Here is a 15,466-nt window from a genome sequence, read left to right as displayed (position 1 = left end):
AGCAGGGGGACCTTGCGTGCGCTGCAGGATTTTAATCCATGACGGCGTAGTGTGTTACTAATGGTTTTCTTTGAGACTGTGGTCCCAGCTCTCTTCAGGTCATTGACCAGGTCCTGCCATATAGTTCTGGGCTGATCCCTCACCTTCCTCATGATAATTGATGCCCCACAAGGTGAGATCTTGCATGGAGCCCCAGACCGAGGGCGATTGACCGTAATCTTGAACTTGTTCCATTTTCTAATAATTAGGCCAACAGTTGTTGCCTTCTCACCAAGCTGCTTGCCTATTGTCCTGTAGCCCATCCCAGCCTTGTGCAGGTCTACAATTTCATCCCTGATGTCCTTACACAGCTCTCTGGTCTTGGCCATTGTGGAGAGGTTGGAGTGTGTTTGATTGAGTTTGTGGACAGGTGTCTTTTATACAGGTAATGAGTTCAAACAGGTGCAGTTAATACAGGTAATGAGTGGAGAACAGGAGGGCTTCTTAAAGAAAAACTAACAGGTCTGTGAGAGACGGAATTCTTACTGGTTGGTAGGTGATCAAATACTTATGTCATGCAATAAAATGCAAATTAATTACTTAAAAATCATACAATGTGATTTTCTGGATTTTTGTTTTAGATTCCGTCTCTCACAGTTGAAGTGTACCTATGATAACAATTACAGACCTCTACATGCTTTGTAAGTAGGAAAACTTGCAAAATCGCCAGTGTATCAAATACTTGTTCTCCCCACTGTATATACTGCTAAAAAAAATAAAGCGAACACTTAAACAACACAATGTAACTCCAAGTCAATCACACTTCTGTGAAATCAAACTGTCCACTTAGGAAGCAACACTGATTGACAATACATTTCACATGCTGTTGTGCAAATGGAATAGACAACAGGTGGAAATTATAGGCAATTAGCAAGACACCCCCAATAAAGAAGTGGTTCTGCAGGTGGTGACCACAGACCACTTCTCAGTTCCTATGCTTCCTGGCTGATGTTTTGGCCACTTTTGAATGCTGGCGGTGCTTTCTCTCTAGTGGTAGCATGAGACGGAGTCTACAACCCACACAAGTGGCTCAGGTAGTGCAGCTCATCCAGGATGGCACATCAATGCGAGCTGTGGCAAGAAGGTTTGCTGTGTTTGTCAGCGTAGTGTCCAGAGCATGGAGGCGCTACCAGGAGACAGGCCAGTACATCAGGAGACGTGGAGGAGGCCGTAGGAGGGCAACAACCCAGCAGCAGGACCGCTACCTCCGCCTTTGTGCAAGGAGGAGCAGGAGGAGCACTGCCAGAGCCCTGCAAAATGATCTCCAGCAGGCCACAAATGTGCATGTGTCTGCTCAAACGGTCAGAAACAGACTCCATGAGGGTGGTATGAGGGCCCGACATCCACAGGTGGGGGTTGTGCTTACAGCCCAACACCGTGCAGGACGTTTGGCATTTGCCAGAGAACACCAAGATTGGCAAATTCGCCACTGGCGCCCTGTGCTCTTCACAGATGAAAGCAGGTTCACACTGAGCACGTGACAGATGTGACAGAGTCTGGAGACGCCGTGGAGAACGTTCTGCTGTCTGCAACATCCTCCAGCATGACCGGTTTGGCGGTGGGTCAGTCATGGTGTGGGGTGGCATTTCTTTGGGGGGCCTCACAGCCCTCCATTTGCTCGCCAGAGGTAGCCTGACTGCCATTAGGTACCGAGATGAGATCCTCAGACCCCTTGTGAGACCATATGCTGGTGCGGTTGGCCCTGGGTTCCTCCTAATGCAAGACAATGCTAGACCTCATGTGGCTGGAGTGTGTCAGCAGTTCCTGCAAGAGGAAGGCATTGATGCTATGGACCGCCCGTTCCCCAGACCTGAATCCAATTGAGCACATCTGGGACATCATGTCTCGCTCCATCCACCAACGCCACGTTGCACCACAGACTGTCCAGGAGTTGGCGGATGCTTTAGTCCAGGTCTGGGAGGAGATCCCTCAGGAGACCATCCGCCACCTCATCAGGAGCACGCCCAGGCATTGTAGGGAGGTCATACAGGCACGTGGAGGCCACACACACTACTGAGCCTAATTTTGACTTGTTTTAAGGACATTACATCAATGTTGGATCAGCCTGTAGTGTGGTTTTCCACTTTAATTTTGAGGGTGACTCCAAATCCAGACCTCCATGGGTTGATAAATTTGATTTCCATTGATAATTTTTGTGTGATTTTGTTGTCAGCACATTCAACTATGTAAAGAAAAAAGTATTTAATAAGATTAGTACATTCATTCAGATCTAGGATGTGTTGTTTAAGTGTTCCCTTTATTTTTTTGAGCTGTACAGTGGGGAAAAAAAGTATTTAGTCAGCCACCAATTGTGCAAGTTCTCCCACTTAGAAAGATGAGAGAGGCCTGTAATTTTCATCATAGGTACACGTCAACTATGACAGACAAATTGAGAAAAAGAATTCCAGAAAATCACATTGTAGGATTTTTTATGAATTTATTTGCAAATTATGGTGGAAAATAAGTATTTGGTCACCTACAAACAAGCAAGATTTCTGGCTCTCACAGACCTGTAACTTCTTCTTTAAGAGGCTCCTCTGTCCTCCACTCGTTACCTGTATTAATGGCACCTGTTTGAACTTGTTATCAGTATAAAAGACACCTGTCCACAACCTCAAACAGTCACACTCCAAACTCCACTATGGCCAAGACCAAAGAGCTGTCAAAGGACACCAGAAACAAAATTGTAGACCTGCACCAGGCTGGGAAGACTGAATCTGCAATAGGTAAGCAGCTTGGTTTGAAGAAATCAACTGTGGGAGCAATTATTAGGAAATGGAAGACATACAAGACCACTGATAATCTCCCTCGATCTGGGGCTCCACGCAAGATCTCACGCTGTGGGGTCAAAATGATCACAAGAACGGTGAGCAAAAATCCCAGAACCACACGGGGGGACCTAGTGAATGACCTGCAGAGAGCTGGGACCAAAGTAACAAAGCCTACCATCAGTAACACACTACGCCGCCAGGGACTCAAATCCTGTCGTGCCAGACGTGTCCCCCTGCTTAAGCCAGTACATGTGAAGTTTTCTAGAGTGCATTTGGATGATCTAGAAGAGGATTGGGAGAATGTCATATGGTCAGATGAAACCAAAATAGAACTTTTTGGTAAAAACTCAACTCGTCGTGTTTGGAGTACAAAGAATGCTGAGTTGCATCCAAAGAACACCATACCTACTGTGAAGCATGGGGGTGGAAACATCATGCTTTGGGGCTGTTTTTCTGCAAAGGGACCAGGACGACTGATCCGTGTAAAGGAAAGAATGAATGGGGCCATGTATCGTGAGATTTTGAGTGAAAACCTCCTTCCATCAGCAAGGGCATTGAAGATGAAACGTGGCTAGGTCTTTCAGCATGACAATGATCCCAAACACACCGCCCGGGCAACGAAGGAGTGGCTTCGTAAGAAGCATTTCAAGGTCCTGGAGTGGCCTAGCCAGTCTCCAGATCTCAACCCCATAGAAAATCTTTGGAGGGAGTTGAAAGTCTGTGTTGCCCAGCGACAGCCCCAAAACATCACTGCTCTAGAGGAGATCTGCATGGAGGAATGGGCCAAAATACCAGCAACAGTGTGTGAAAACCTTGTGAAGACTTACAGAAAACGTTTGACCTGTGTCATTGCCAACAAACCGTATATAACAAAGTATTGAGAAACTTTTGTTATTGACCAAATACTTATTTTCCACCATAATTTGCAAATAAATTCATTAAAAATCCTACAATGTGATTTTCTGGATTTTTTTTCCTCATTTTGTCTGTCATAGTTGACGTGCACCTATGATGAAAATTACAGGCCTCTCTCATCTTTTTAAGTGGGAGAACTTGGACAATTGGTGGCTGACTAAATACTTTTTTTCCCCACTGTATATGTATATATATATATATATATATATATATATATATATATATATATATATATATATATATATATATATATATATATATATATATATATATATATACACACACACACACACACACACACACACACACACACACACACACACACACACACACACACACACACACACAGTGGGGTGAACAAGTATTTGATACACTGCCGATTTTGCAGGTTTTCCTACTTACAAAGCATGTAGAGGTCTGTAATTTCTATCATAGGTACACTTCAATCACATTGTATGATTTTTAAGTAATTAATTTGCATTTTATTGCATGACATAAGTATTTGATCACCTACCAACCAGTAAGAATTTCGTCTCTCACAGACCTGTTAGTTTTTCTTTAAGCCCTCCTGTTCTCCACTCATTACCTGTATTAACTGCACCTGTTTGAACTCATTACCTGTATAAAAGACACCTGTCCACACACTCAATCAAACAGACTCCAACCTCTCCACAATGGACCAAATGGACAAAGACCAGAGAGCTGTGTAAGGACATCAGGGATGAAATTGTAGACCTGCACAAGGCTGGGATGTAGCCACAGGACAATAGGCAAGCAGCTTGGTGAGAAGGCAACAACTGTTGGCGCAATTATTAGAAAATGTAAGAAGTTCAAGATGACGGTCAATCACCCTCGGTCTGGGGCTCCATGCAAGATGTCATCTCGTGGGGCATCAATGATCATGAGGAAGGTGAGGGATCAGCCCAGAACTACACGGCAGGACCTGGTCAATGACCTGAAGAGAGCTGGGACCACAGTCTCAAAGAAAACCATTAGTAACACACTACGCCGTCATGGATTAAAATCCTGCAGCGCACGCAAGGTCCCCCTGCTCAAGTGTACCTATGATAAAAATTACAGACCTCTACATGCTTTGTAAGTAGGAAAACCTGCAAAATCGGCAGTGTATCAAATACTTGTTCTCTCCACTGTGTGTGTGTGTGTGTGTGTGTGTGTATATATATATATATATATATACACTGTATTCTATACTATTCTACTGTATCTTAGTCTATGCCGCTCTGACATTGTTCCTCCATATATGTATTTATATATTCTTAATTCCATTCCTTAGATTTGTGTGTATTGGGTATATGTTGTGAAATTGTTAGATATTACTTGTTAGATATTACTGTACTGTCGGAGCTAGAAACACAAGCATTTCGCTACACCCACAATAACATCTGCTAAACACGTGTATGTGACCAATAAAATGTTATTTGATTACATGTTTTTGCAAATTTCTCATGGAATGTAGGCCTACACTGAGCACCACACATCGGCTGCTACTGTAGGCTGAATGAAAGAACAGCTATTTCCGCGTTTACGACGCCAGGACAGCGGAGTCACTCACCACCTTCCGGAGGCATTTGAAACCCCACCTCTTTAAGGAATACCTGGGATAGGATAAAGTAATCCTTCTACCCCCCCCCCCCCCCCCAAAAAAAAAATTGTAAAGTGGTTATCCCACTGGCTATAGGGTGAACGCACCAATTGGTGAGTCGCTCTGGATAAGAGCGTCTGCTAAATGACTAAAATGTAAATGTAAATGTTATGAGATGCATTTTCTCCATTGTTTTTGATGGTAGGCCTCTCTGGTAGGCCTGCACTATGATCAATTAGCCACAGTAGCCTATTTGGCCACTGATAACTGTAACTTAAAGCAGGTACAGCCTCAGTGTTCACAGTAAACAGGCTCCAGAAGTTGCACAGAATTTTCACAATGTTGAAGTTTGCGCTCAGCAGACCTGAAATTTGCTCAGTGCCCCCCCAAAAATTGAGGGAACATTGGTAGGGAGCGGTCGGAATGCAATTGAGTGAATGAGACACGAAGGGGTAAGGGAATTTAGGGAGAAGAACTGTGTGATGCTTGGCTTGGTTTCTTTTTTGTTGTGTCCCACAAATAGAACACTAGAGTTAAAGCAAAGTAATGTTGTATTCAAGAGACAATAAAAAACATTTAACTTGCCCGTTCGGGCAGCCACAAAGGACATTCCACCAAATAGTTTTACAATATGTTATTTTTTAAATTTCTGGTTAAAGATCGAGCTTTGACGTCTGTTCGAGTCTTCGTTTACTCATGCCCATCCCTAATGTCGGGTAAACCACACTTGCATGATAAGTAACCTTACTTGACAATTGAGACCTTTAGCTTGGTGGCCTATCACACCTGAAGTGCACAGATTAATCCGATTCTCTCTCTTACACACACAGCATTTGTTTTACTATCCTTGTGGGGACCTAACATTTATTTCCATTCAAAATCCTATTTTCCCTAACCCTAATTCTAACCCCTGAGCCTAAAATAGCCTTTGTCCTTGTTTTTCTATCCTTGTGGGGACCTTTGGGATTTCCGGTACCCATGAGGATAGTAATACAAGCCCCAACACACACACACACACTGCAGATCTGTTACACCTCTCCTCCTCGCTCTCTCTCCAGCTGAGCCGGCCAGACAAGCGCCCAACAAGCGGAGGAAAAGGAAGATGTCTGGTGGCAGCAACATGAGCGCTGGAGGGGGAAACAACAACAGCAAGAAGAAGAGTCCTGCTAACAACTTCCCTCTCTCCACACAGGTACCTGTAAGCATCCCATCTACATAACCTTTGGGAGGGGGGGGGGGTTTAAGGCAGGTTTGTGGGAGGTGGGGGAAGGCAGGATATGGGGTTGAGAGGAAGAAGGGTGGAGGTGGGGCCTTTTGGGTTTAGGATCAGATTGGGGAAGTAGGCTATGGGTATTGGGGAATGGTGGAAGTGTATTATGTTTATGATGCCAAAGACTCCCTGTCTGACATGAGCCAGTGCTGGGCAGTCCCTGGTCCTCTGGCCTATGGGTCACACACATACAGGAGGTAGACATTACCACTGGTCCTGGATCAGATACTATATCACCCCTCTAAATGTTAAAGTTAGGAGTGGAGATGCACCAATCTGATTCTAGGTCTGTGGTTAGGGGTAACTTTTACCTAGAGCAGGTGAGAGGCATGCCGCTCAATCCGCTTCATCGTCCAACGAACTTAAAACCAGCTACTACCACTGTGCCTATAAAAACTTAGAATTCACAGACAGCTTAGGTGCTATTGGTTGGTTAAGTGAGCCAATGAGACCCGAGGTGGAATGAAAACCCCCATGATGCAGCACTCAAGGATCAGGGCTGCCCACCGCTGACCAATGGGGGAAGGGCAGTACTACCCAAATCCCTGGAACAGAGGCTGGCATTGGGCCTGTTGTAGATGGTGTTGAATATTTGGGCTGTGTGCCTGAAACCCAGAGCTATGTCTGGTTGTGAGTGGGGTGAGCATGGATGGACACAGTCACTGAAGATCAGACACTGAAACATGAGTTATCCTTATTTTCATAGGTACCGAAAAGCTTTATTTTAAAATGTCCATATCATTTTAGGCCTTCAAGGACCTAAAGGTTATGTAAAATATTAATCTTAAAAATTATGGTGTCATCTAGCCCAAAATCCACCATTACGAGTAACGACGGTAGTCCCAGCCCCATCCATCCCATTTTCGAAGTCCTTTGGGATCGTCCATGCTCGGTTCTCCCCCGTGGTTATGGGGATAATGTTCCGGCCCTTGCTGTCCCTCTCTAGGACGTGATGATGGTGGGCGAGCCCACTCTGATGGGAGGGGAGTTCGGAGACGAGGATGAGCGTCTGATCACGCGGCTGGAGAACGGCCAGTTCGACACGGCCAACGGAGCGGGGGGCCTGGAGGACGAGGACAGTTTTGGTAGCTCCCCCGCTCTGGGGGGCGCACACTCCCCCTGGAACAACAACAAGACGCCCAACAGCCAGGACAGCAAGAACGACGCACAGTAGAGCCACAACCATAAACCGAAACTCACCACCCAGATACGCTACTCATCTAGCTGCAAAATGAATCCCACGCACGCTCTCTCTCGCACATGCTCAGTGGTGGTCAACCCCGGCCCTCTTCTCCTCCTGGCTCCCCTTGCTCATCAGCTATATTCCTGACTCTGTTCTGTTAGTGTGTGTGTGCCTGTGCTTACTGGTCAGTGTTTGAGACAGAGCTGGGTTCGGCCTTTTATGATCACAGTGCTAGCCATGGTGGCCATTTTGCTGGCGGACATATTGGCGGGTTCTTGTTCCAACCTCGGGTCTCTGGGTTTGTTGCCTTGACAACGTACCTCTATTTCTGTTGTGCTCACCTCACAGGGAAGGAATACCTAGCTTTATTTATTATCTCTTAGATTTTAGCAGAGTAAAACGTATTGTGTGCACTACAGCATAAATCCAACGTTCAGTTTTTAAAAACTAAATTATTTGTTTTGTAGGACCTGGTTGGAACAAAAACCTGTACACTGCTGGAGCTTGAGGACGGGAGTTGAGAACCACTACGCTAAACCTAAAACATACGCACACACGCACCCAACACATACACACACAACTCTCGCTCGCACGCGCACTCACGCACACACACACACACACACACACACACACACACAGACACTCTGAGGTACTGGAGAGAGGTCCTACTTCCCCACCTGGACCAGAGCACCAGGCCATACAGAAGTGGGTTTTAATTTTCTATGTTTTTAGTTTGATTTACATTTTTTATTTTTATATCAATTTCTAAAAATGAAACGGACAAGCAAACAAATAAAACAAAAAAACACCCCAGAATATTCTTTCGACTGTTTTCCACTAACTTCAATCTATTTTTCTTATGAATTGCTGGTGTATTTTCTTTTTATTATGGCTTATATAAAGAAATTGTAAAGCATCAGAAACCTGTGACGGTAGAGGAGAATCTACGGTATATAACTATAAATATTACTGTTAGATCATTTGTATTGTCATTATGATTACTACATCTATGTAATATTGTATTGTCTATGCCTGATGCAGTATGTCGCCTGTCAGTGTCAGACATGGTTATGACGTTATAACGAATCCCAGTGATTCTTATCTGAAGGGAAAAGCCACCTCTTTAATGTCCAAGCCTTAAATGGCACCCTATTCCCTATGTAGTGAACTACTTTTGACAATGACCCATAGGGCTATGGTCAAAAGTAGTGCACTATATAGAGCAGTGGTTCTCAACTGGTTTTGCCTGGGGACCCAATTTGAACCAGGTTGTCTGTCGCGGTCCAATATTTGCATTGTGTTTTTTGTTGCTAAAATGCAAACTATTTTGAATGCTATATTGATAGTAAGTGTACCAATTATATGACAAGGGAACAACAGTCCCACCTTTTTCATTGTCAATTATTCAATTTTGACCATATTCTTGATTAATGTTAAGCTCACTGTTTGAGACTACAAAATCAACCGAATCTGCTAAATAGTGCTGCTAATAACTCTATTGAAAATACTGTGGTTTAAGAAAAATAGTTCAGAGGTTAAATTATTTAAATATAGGTTCATTATAATTGTTTGTCGTTTAACTTCAGGCTGGAGTATGTATTTATTTTTAACTCAGACACTCGCGACCCATTCAAAACCTCCCGCGAGACCCATCAGTTGAGAATCACTGATCTAGAGGATAGAGTGCCAGTTGAGACCCTTCCCAACTCCCTGTCTACTTATCTGCTCAGTACCTCATGTCCACACCTCAGACAGTACAGACACGTTTTTTTTTTTCTTCTCCGATATGCTACGAAAACTTTTGAAGACAATTTTGACACGGCATTGTAAGATATAAGAAAACACATTTTGTATTGGCTTGCATTTCCCAATAATTTGTAATCACTATTTTTGAAAGCTACAAACAAAGAAGCTACTTTGCAAGATCCTTTTAAATATTGATCCACAAAATGCTATTTGTTTGTATTAAGAATCATTTTGTGTGCTTTTTCCTCTTATGTTTTTGTGTGTCTTTGTGCTTGTATATTTAAGGTAGTTTCTGTATAATTGTAATTCTATGTATTCTTCCTTAGATCAACACCCTAAGGCATCTCTAATGTAAAGGTACAAAAAAACAATCATTTTTTAACTGTTTGGAAATTACATTCAAGGGTACAACCACCATTCACGAGAGCTTGGCCATGAATTTTGGTTCAACATACAACATATTTATTTTTTGATATCGATGTCAATAGCTAGGTTTCCATTCAATTTGCGACAGATTTTCATGCGAGTATTCTAAAATCTGCATGAAACAATTTGCGCATTTTCCTACCAGAGATGTTTCCATCAAACTGAGTTATTGATGATAAAAGGCTGCGCGTGATGACGTAGTGCACATAAAAATAACTTTTGCAGTTAAATTCCCATGTACCGAATAGAAAAATACAAGTTAAATGGGTTTCCATTGCATTTTCAACTCTACTAATGGTTTTGTCACACATTGTTGCGTTATATAGCAAATGTGCACGCTCTGGTCTTGACATGTGTACTCTAGCCAACAGCTCCCAGATACAGTGCGGGTAGGCTACCTACATGATGAGATTATTATGGAGAAGAGCGATATTATTTTATTTGTCAAATTGCAGCCAAGCATCGATCATGTCACCAGAATAAGACCCTCAATATTTATTGGAAAGGAGCATCAAGCTCATCACCTTGCACATTCACCACCCTGTGAAGTTAATCTTAATGTATTTAATCTGTAGCCTAATTTAAACTACATGGTTTCCCAAGTCGTAGTGGGAGAACCACATACCATATCACCGCGTGACTCCCAAGTTTACTTCAATATTATGGTTATTATATCAATATTTGCGCATAAAGGTGTTTCACCCCCATTTTTTGCACAATTAATTTTGGAGACCAAAAGATCCCACCATTTCGAACAAACAAATTGGCTGTCAGCGTTTTTATAAAATTGTACCGGCATTTCCTGTTTCCATCAGCCGGGTCGACACCTTTTGTTATGCGTCAGGGAATTAATCCGCATGAAATGGTTGGATGGAAACCTGGTTAATGAGTTCGCAAGTTCATGTACAATATCTATGCCTTTGCCCCCAATGTCATTTTGTAGACTTTGCTAGGCTGCTCCGGCTATGTCATCTCAACTATACTTCACCTTGTCAATAACTCACTCCAATGTCACTATCAACATTCAGATGTCTGAAAAGACTAGAGAATTACATTATTTTCACATGGTGTTTCATACGTTTCTCATAAGTAACTTCACATGATTTTCAGTCAAGTCATTAGGAAGAAAGCACCATAGAGAAAATATATTAGAAAAAGGATTACTTAAAAATAAAATCTATGTAAAATCCATCGGGACCTAGGTTGAACGAGTTCTGCATTTCTCGCTCTCTCTATATAGTAAACTTTAACTCTGCATTGTTGGAGAAGGACCTGTAAGCATTTCACTGTTAGCCTACACCTGTTGTTTAGGAAGCATGTGACAAATAAAATTTGATTTGACAGTGATGAACGATTCCTCTGGTTTCTATGTACATAACTTGGTGCAGATAGTTTCACCACCAGGGGTCTCTCCAGAGCTCCATGACAAAGTTGAGCAGCCCACAACAAGTCCGCAGGATCAACCCTCTCTTTCCTAACTCCCAAACTGTCACTAAATCCATTCAGACATTACCAGACTTAACTGTATAATGTTTTCAACTATCCAATCATGTTCTCTCCAACAGCCCTCTCTCCTCTGTTCTCTTCAGCAGACTGACTGAATAGCAACTGCGGCACATCTGAAATCACACCCTTTATAGGGCACTATCACGTATAGCGCTGGTCAAAAGTAGTGCACTATATAAGTAGTAGCGTGTGATTTGAGTCTGAGTGGTGTGAAGTAACCATACCTGTCCCTGTTAGCACATCATCAGTGTGGTTTGATATACAGTATATATTATATTTTGCCTAGTTTCTGCTATTGATTTATGTAATGGTATCAATAAAGACACTTTCACTTAAGTGCAGTTGACTGAGGTTCTTCACTTGCTATGTCTGTTATAAGCACAGAGGCAAATCCGTTTAAGTCAAGTCTTCACTTAGACTTGCATTGATGTCAATGGGAGACATAGTGAAAATTTGACTTAAGTGGAAGTTAGGATATGCCCCAGAGTTAGCTGCTGGCTTTGGGTGGGTAAATAAGGGTTTTTGATAGTAGCCTGAGGCCTTTGAAGGTAGAACAGACAGACTGGGCAAATTGTCCTTCATGTTAGCACGGAAAGCTACAAAACTAGAATGCAATTACTAAGAATATTATTTCTGTTCTAAAATATCACGTCTGGTTATCAGAAGACAGTTTATACATTTTGGCAGATGTGATGTGGGAGATAATGAGGACGCTTGATGATGACTGACGTTTCCTCACTGGGGTGCCGCTTTGGTTTTAGAAGTGGGGGGACCATAACCTGGTGGGGGGTCCTCCGCATTGTTTTGGGCATCTAAAGCTAATTTCCTGCATTTTTACACAATCCAATATGCCGTCTCTATTTCGAACAAAAATTAAGCAAAAATGCCCACAGTCATCAAGCTAGGTAAGATTCTTAAATATGTTTAAGTGATTATTAAGACTGAACTAGATCAAAGGTAATTCAATAATAAATAGTGTTGCACCTTTAACCAATAGCCTAACAAATGAACAACTCTTTAAACTTTTGATTGTCTTTATGAAGACATCCTCTATATCAAATTTCAGCCGGACCGACCAGCCAGCCCGAGCCGCTTGCACGCCAGACCCCCACCAGTCTAGTCAATAACTCAACTCTCTCCCAACACAATTTCCTTCCCAGTTTACAACATACATTTTTTTAATTCCCAAGGGAAGTTTTTTGAAACAAAAATCAAAACCTACAGACACCTCAAATATACATTAACACACAGAAAAAGCAAATTCTCCATATAATTAATCTCATAGTACTGTAGAGCTCTTTTTACTTGCCCGCAATATAGATGTGTCGCCCTGTCCAGTCCCCAGGCGTCCACCACCCTGCAGCGCCCCAACCCAACACACCTCACTCAGCTTCAGGATCTTAGTGAAACATTCATTATTGGTTTCGGTGTGTTAGGCGAAGGCCAGAGTGACAACCCACAGGATGGCAGGACCATGACTGAGCAGTCCAGCAGCGAGGGATTTCCTAAATAGGGATCTCCCCAGACGTGGGCATGTTTTCAATACAGACTCCTTTAGTCGTACTGTATTCCAAATAAGGCATCCAGGCCTTATGAAAGTTGCCCAGTATACCCCTGATCTTGTAATAAATCAAATCTAGTGATACATAACTTGACATTGTGGGAGGATAACCAACCTTCCAATTAATGGCAATGCATTTCTTAGCCGCTATAAATGCTTGGTTACACAGTTTCTTCGGATAAGTCTCCAGTATTAACATTTCCAAGCAAACAACAACAGGGAGAATGGAGAATCTGTAGACATGCTGAGACAAATGAACATACTCTTCGCCAGTATTCAGCCAGCCTCTAGCAGAGGAATGACATTTCTGAGTGCATGTAATTCAGTTTCACTGGCATATACAGTAGTACGTTCTATGGATGGTCTTAAACTGCAGTAATTTATGTCTGAGATGACATGAACATGACTGGGCATTCAAACATATGTTTCCATTCATCATCATCAATAGCTTCTATCAGGTCCCCCTCACATTTTTGTTTTACCTGTTTTGTGTCATTGGGAAAAGCCTCTATCAACCCTTGATACAGTTTGGAAATCAACTTTGGAGGTTTGTCAGACTGCCTTAAAATAGCATCTGGCTTGTGCAGTGTTTTCTGCACAGAGAAAATAAAGCGTTGTATCTGCAAAAATTCACCACACCTCCGTCACAGACTGGTCTTCCCTGGCTGCCTGACCCTGCTGAGACCCCTGTCACCATCTGATCCTCCTAAAATGAGGTATGACAAAGAATTACCTTGGTGTACATTTATAATTGAAATGACCGGATCCCAGACTGTAGCTTTAAGCTTTTATTATATAGGCCTAAATCATAATCATATTTCAGGACATCAAATTTTTGGACGTAACTGGTTAAAATTATTCCTGCTACACAACAAATGGAAAGCTACCATTTAACCAATCGCTCATTCAATAGCCAAGCATGCTAGACCAGTAACCTGTATGTGACAGTATGGGTAGGCTACAGTATTGCTGTGCGATATTAGGAGTGCGGCGACATAGCCTAGAATATTTAATTTAATGTAAATAGTCCAGGTGGCCATTTGATTAATTGTTCAGCAGTTTTATGGCTTGGAGGTAGAAGCTGTTAAGCAGCCTTTTGGACCTAGTCTTGGCACTCCGGTACCGCTTGCCGTGCAGTAGCAGAGAGAACAGTCTATCACTTGGGTGACTGGAGTCTTTGACCATTTTTAGGGCCGTCCTCTGACACTGCCTAGGATATAGGTCCTGGATGGCAGGAAGCTTGGCCCCAGTGATGTACTGGGCCGTACGCACTACCCTCTGTAGCGCCTTACGGTCGGATGCCGAGCAGTTGCCATACCAGGCGGTGATCCAACTGATCAGGATGCTCTCGATGGTGCATCTGTAGAACCTTTTGCGGATCTGGGGACCCATGCCAAATCTTTTCAGTCTCCTGAGGGGGAAAAGGCGTTGTCGTGCCCTCTTTACGACTGTCTTGGTGTGTTTGGACCATGATAGTTTGTTGGTGATGTGGACACCAAGGAACTTGAAACTCGACCTGTCCCACTACAGCCCCATCGATGTTAATGGGGGCCTGTTCGGCCCTCCTTTTCCTGTAGTCCACGATCAGCTCCTTTGTCTTGCTCACATTGAGGGAGAGGTTGTTGTCCTGGCACCACACTGCCAGGTCTCTGACGTCCTCCCTACCACTGTTGTGTCGTCAGCAAACTTAATGATGGTGTTGGAGTCGTGCTTGGCCACGCAGTTGTGGGTGAACAGGGAGTACAGGAGGGGACTAAGCACGCACCCCTGAGGGGCCCCTGTGTTGAGGATCAGCGTGCCAGATGTGTTGTTGCCTACCCTTACCACCTGGGGGCAGCCCGTCAGGAAGTCCAGGATCCAGTTGCAGAGGGAGGTGTTTAGTCCCAGGGTCCTTAGCTTAGTGATAAGCTTTGTGGGCACTATGGTGTTGAACGCTGACCTGTAGTCAATTAACATCATTCTCACATAGGTGTTCCTTTTGTCCAGGTGGGAAAGGGAAGTGTGGAGTGCAATTGAGATTGTGATCAGCTTGCGGCTGGGTTTCCCTTTGTGTGATATTGATATAGAAATGGCTGCATTGGGCCTTTAACATTCATATTCAGGATAAGAGGGAATATTTTGTGTAATATTCCCCCCTAGGAATAAAGTACTATTTTCAGCACAGTGCAGTGTACATTCTAGTCTCTGGTGACAGACTGTTAAAACAAACAAGTAAGTTACAGCCATATGAGTAACCAAATCATGTAGCTGGCCAGCAGGCATGTGGGATTTGGTTCTGGGTTCTCAATTATGCATTCCTACTCCATCTCCTCACATAACGATAGTCTTGTCATTGAAGGTTACCACTGAAATGACTGAGTATATTGTTTGTTAATATTTACAAGACAAATGAATGACATTCAAAGGTCACATTAAAATGTAATTATATGCCTATAGTGCATTAAAA

The 15,466-nt window shown here is 43.1% G+C and overlaps 1 protein-coding gene across 6 annotated transcripts in view; it reads left to right on the top strand.

Annotated features, from left to right (window-relative positions):
- LOC311110889 (LIM domain-binding protein 1-like) overlaps positions 1-11,300 on the top strand; it is a 48,295-nt gene extending 36,995 nt beyond the window's left edge. For 2 of the 6 annotated variants that reach the window (XM_084153506.1, XM_084153504.1), the window contains exons 10-11: positions 6,387-6,520; positions 7,545-11,300. In XM_084153506.1, the coding sequence (XP_084009632.1) occupies positions 6,387-6,520; positions 7,545-7,772 (362 nt within the window). In that variant the 3' untranslated portion in view covers positions 7,773-11,300. Of the gene's footprint in view, positions 1-6,386; positions 6,527-7,544 lie in introns of all 6 variants that reach the window. The other 4 variants (XM_084153505.1, XM_084153507.1, XM_084153509.1 and 1 more) reach the window with 3 other exon arrangements.
- The last annotated feature ends 4,166 nt before the right edge of the window (positions 11,301-15,466 follow it).

This window comes from Coregonus lavaretus (assembly GCF_964263955.1).
Source record: "Coregonus lavaretus genome assembly, chromosome: 36".
Classification (NCBI taxonomy): domain Eukaryota; kingdom Metazoa; phylum Chordata; class Actinopteri; order Salmoniformes; family Salmonidae; genus Coregonus; species Coregonus lavaretus.
The sequence above is the reverse complement of the archived record's forward strand: the minus strand, read 5'-3'. Positions and strand labels throughout refer to the sequence as shown.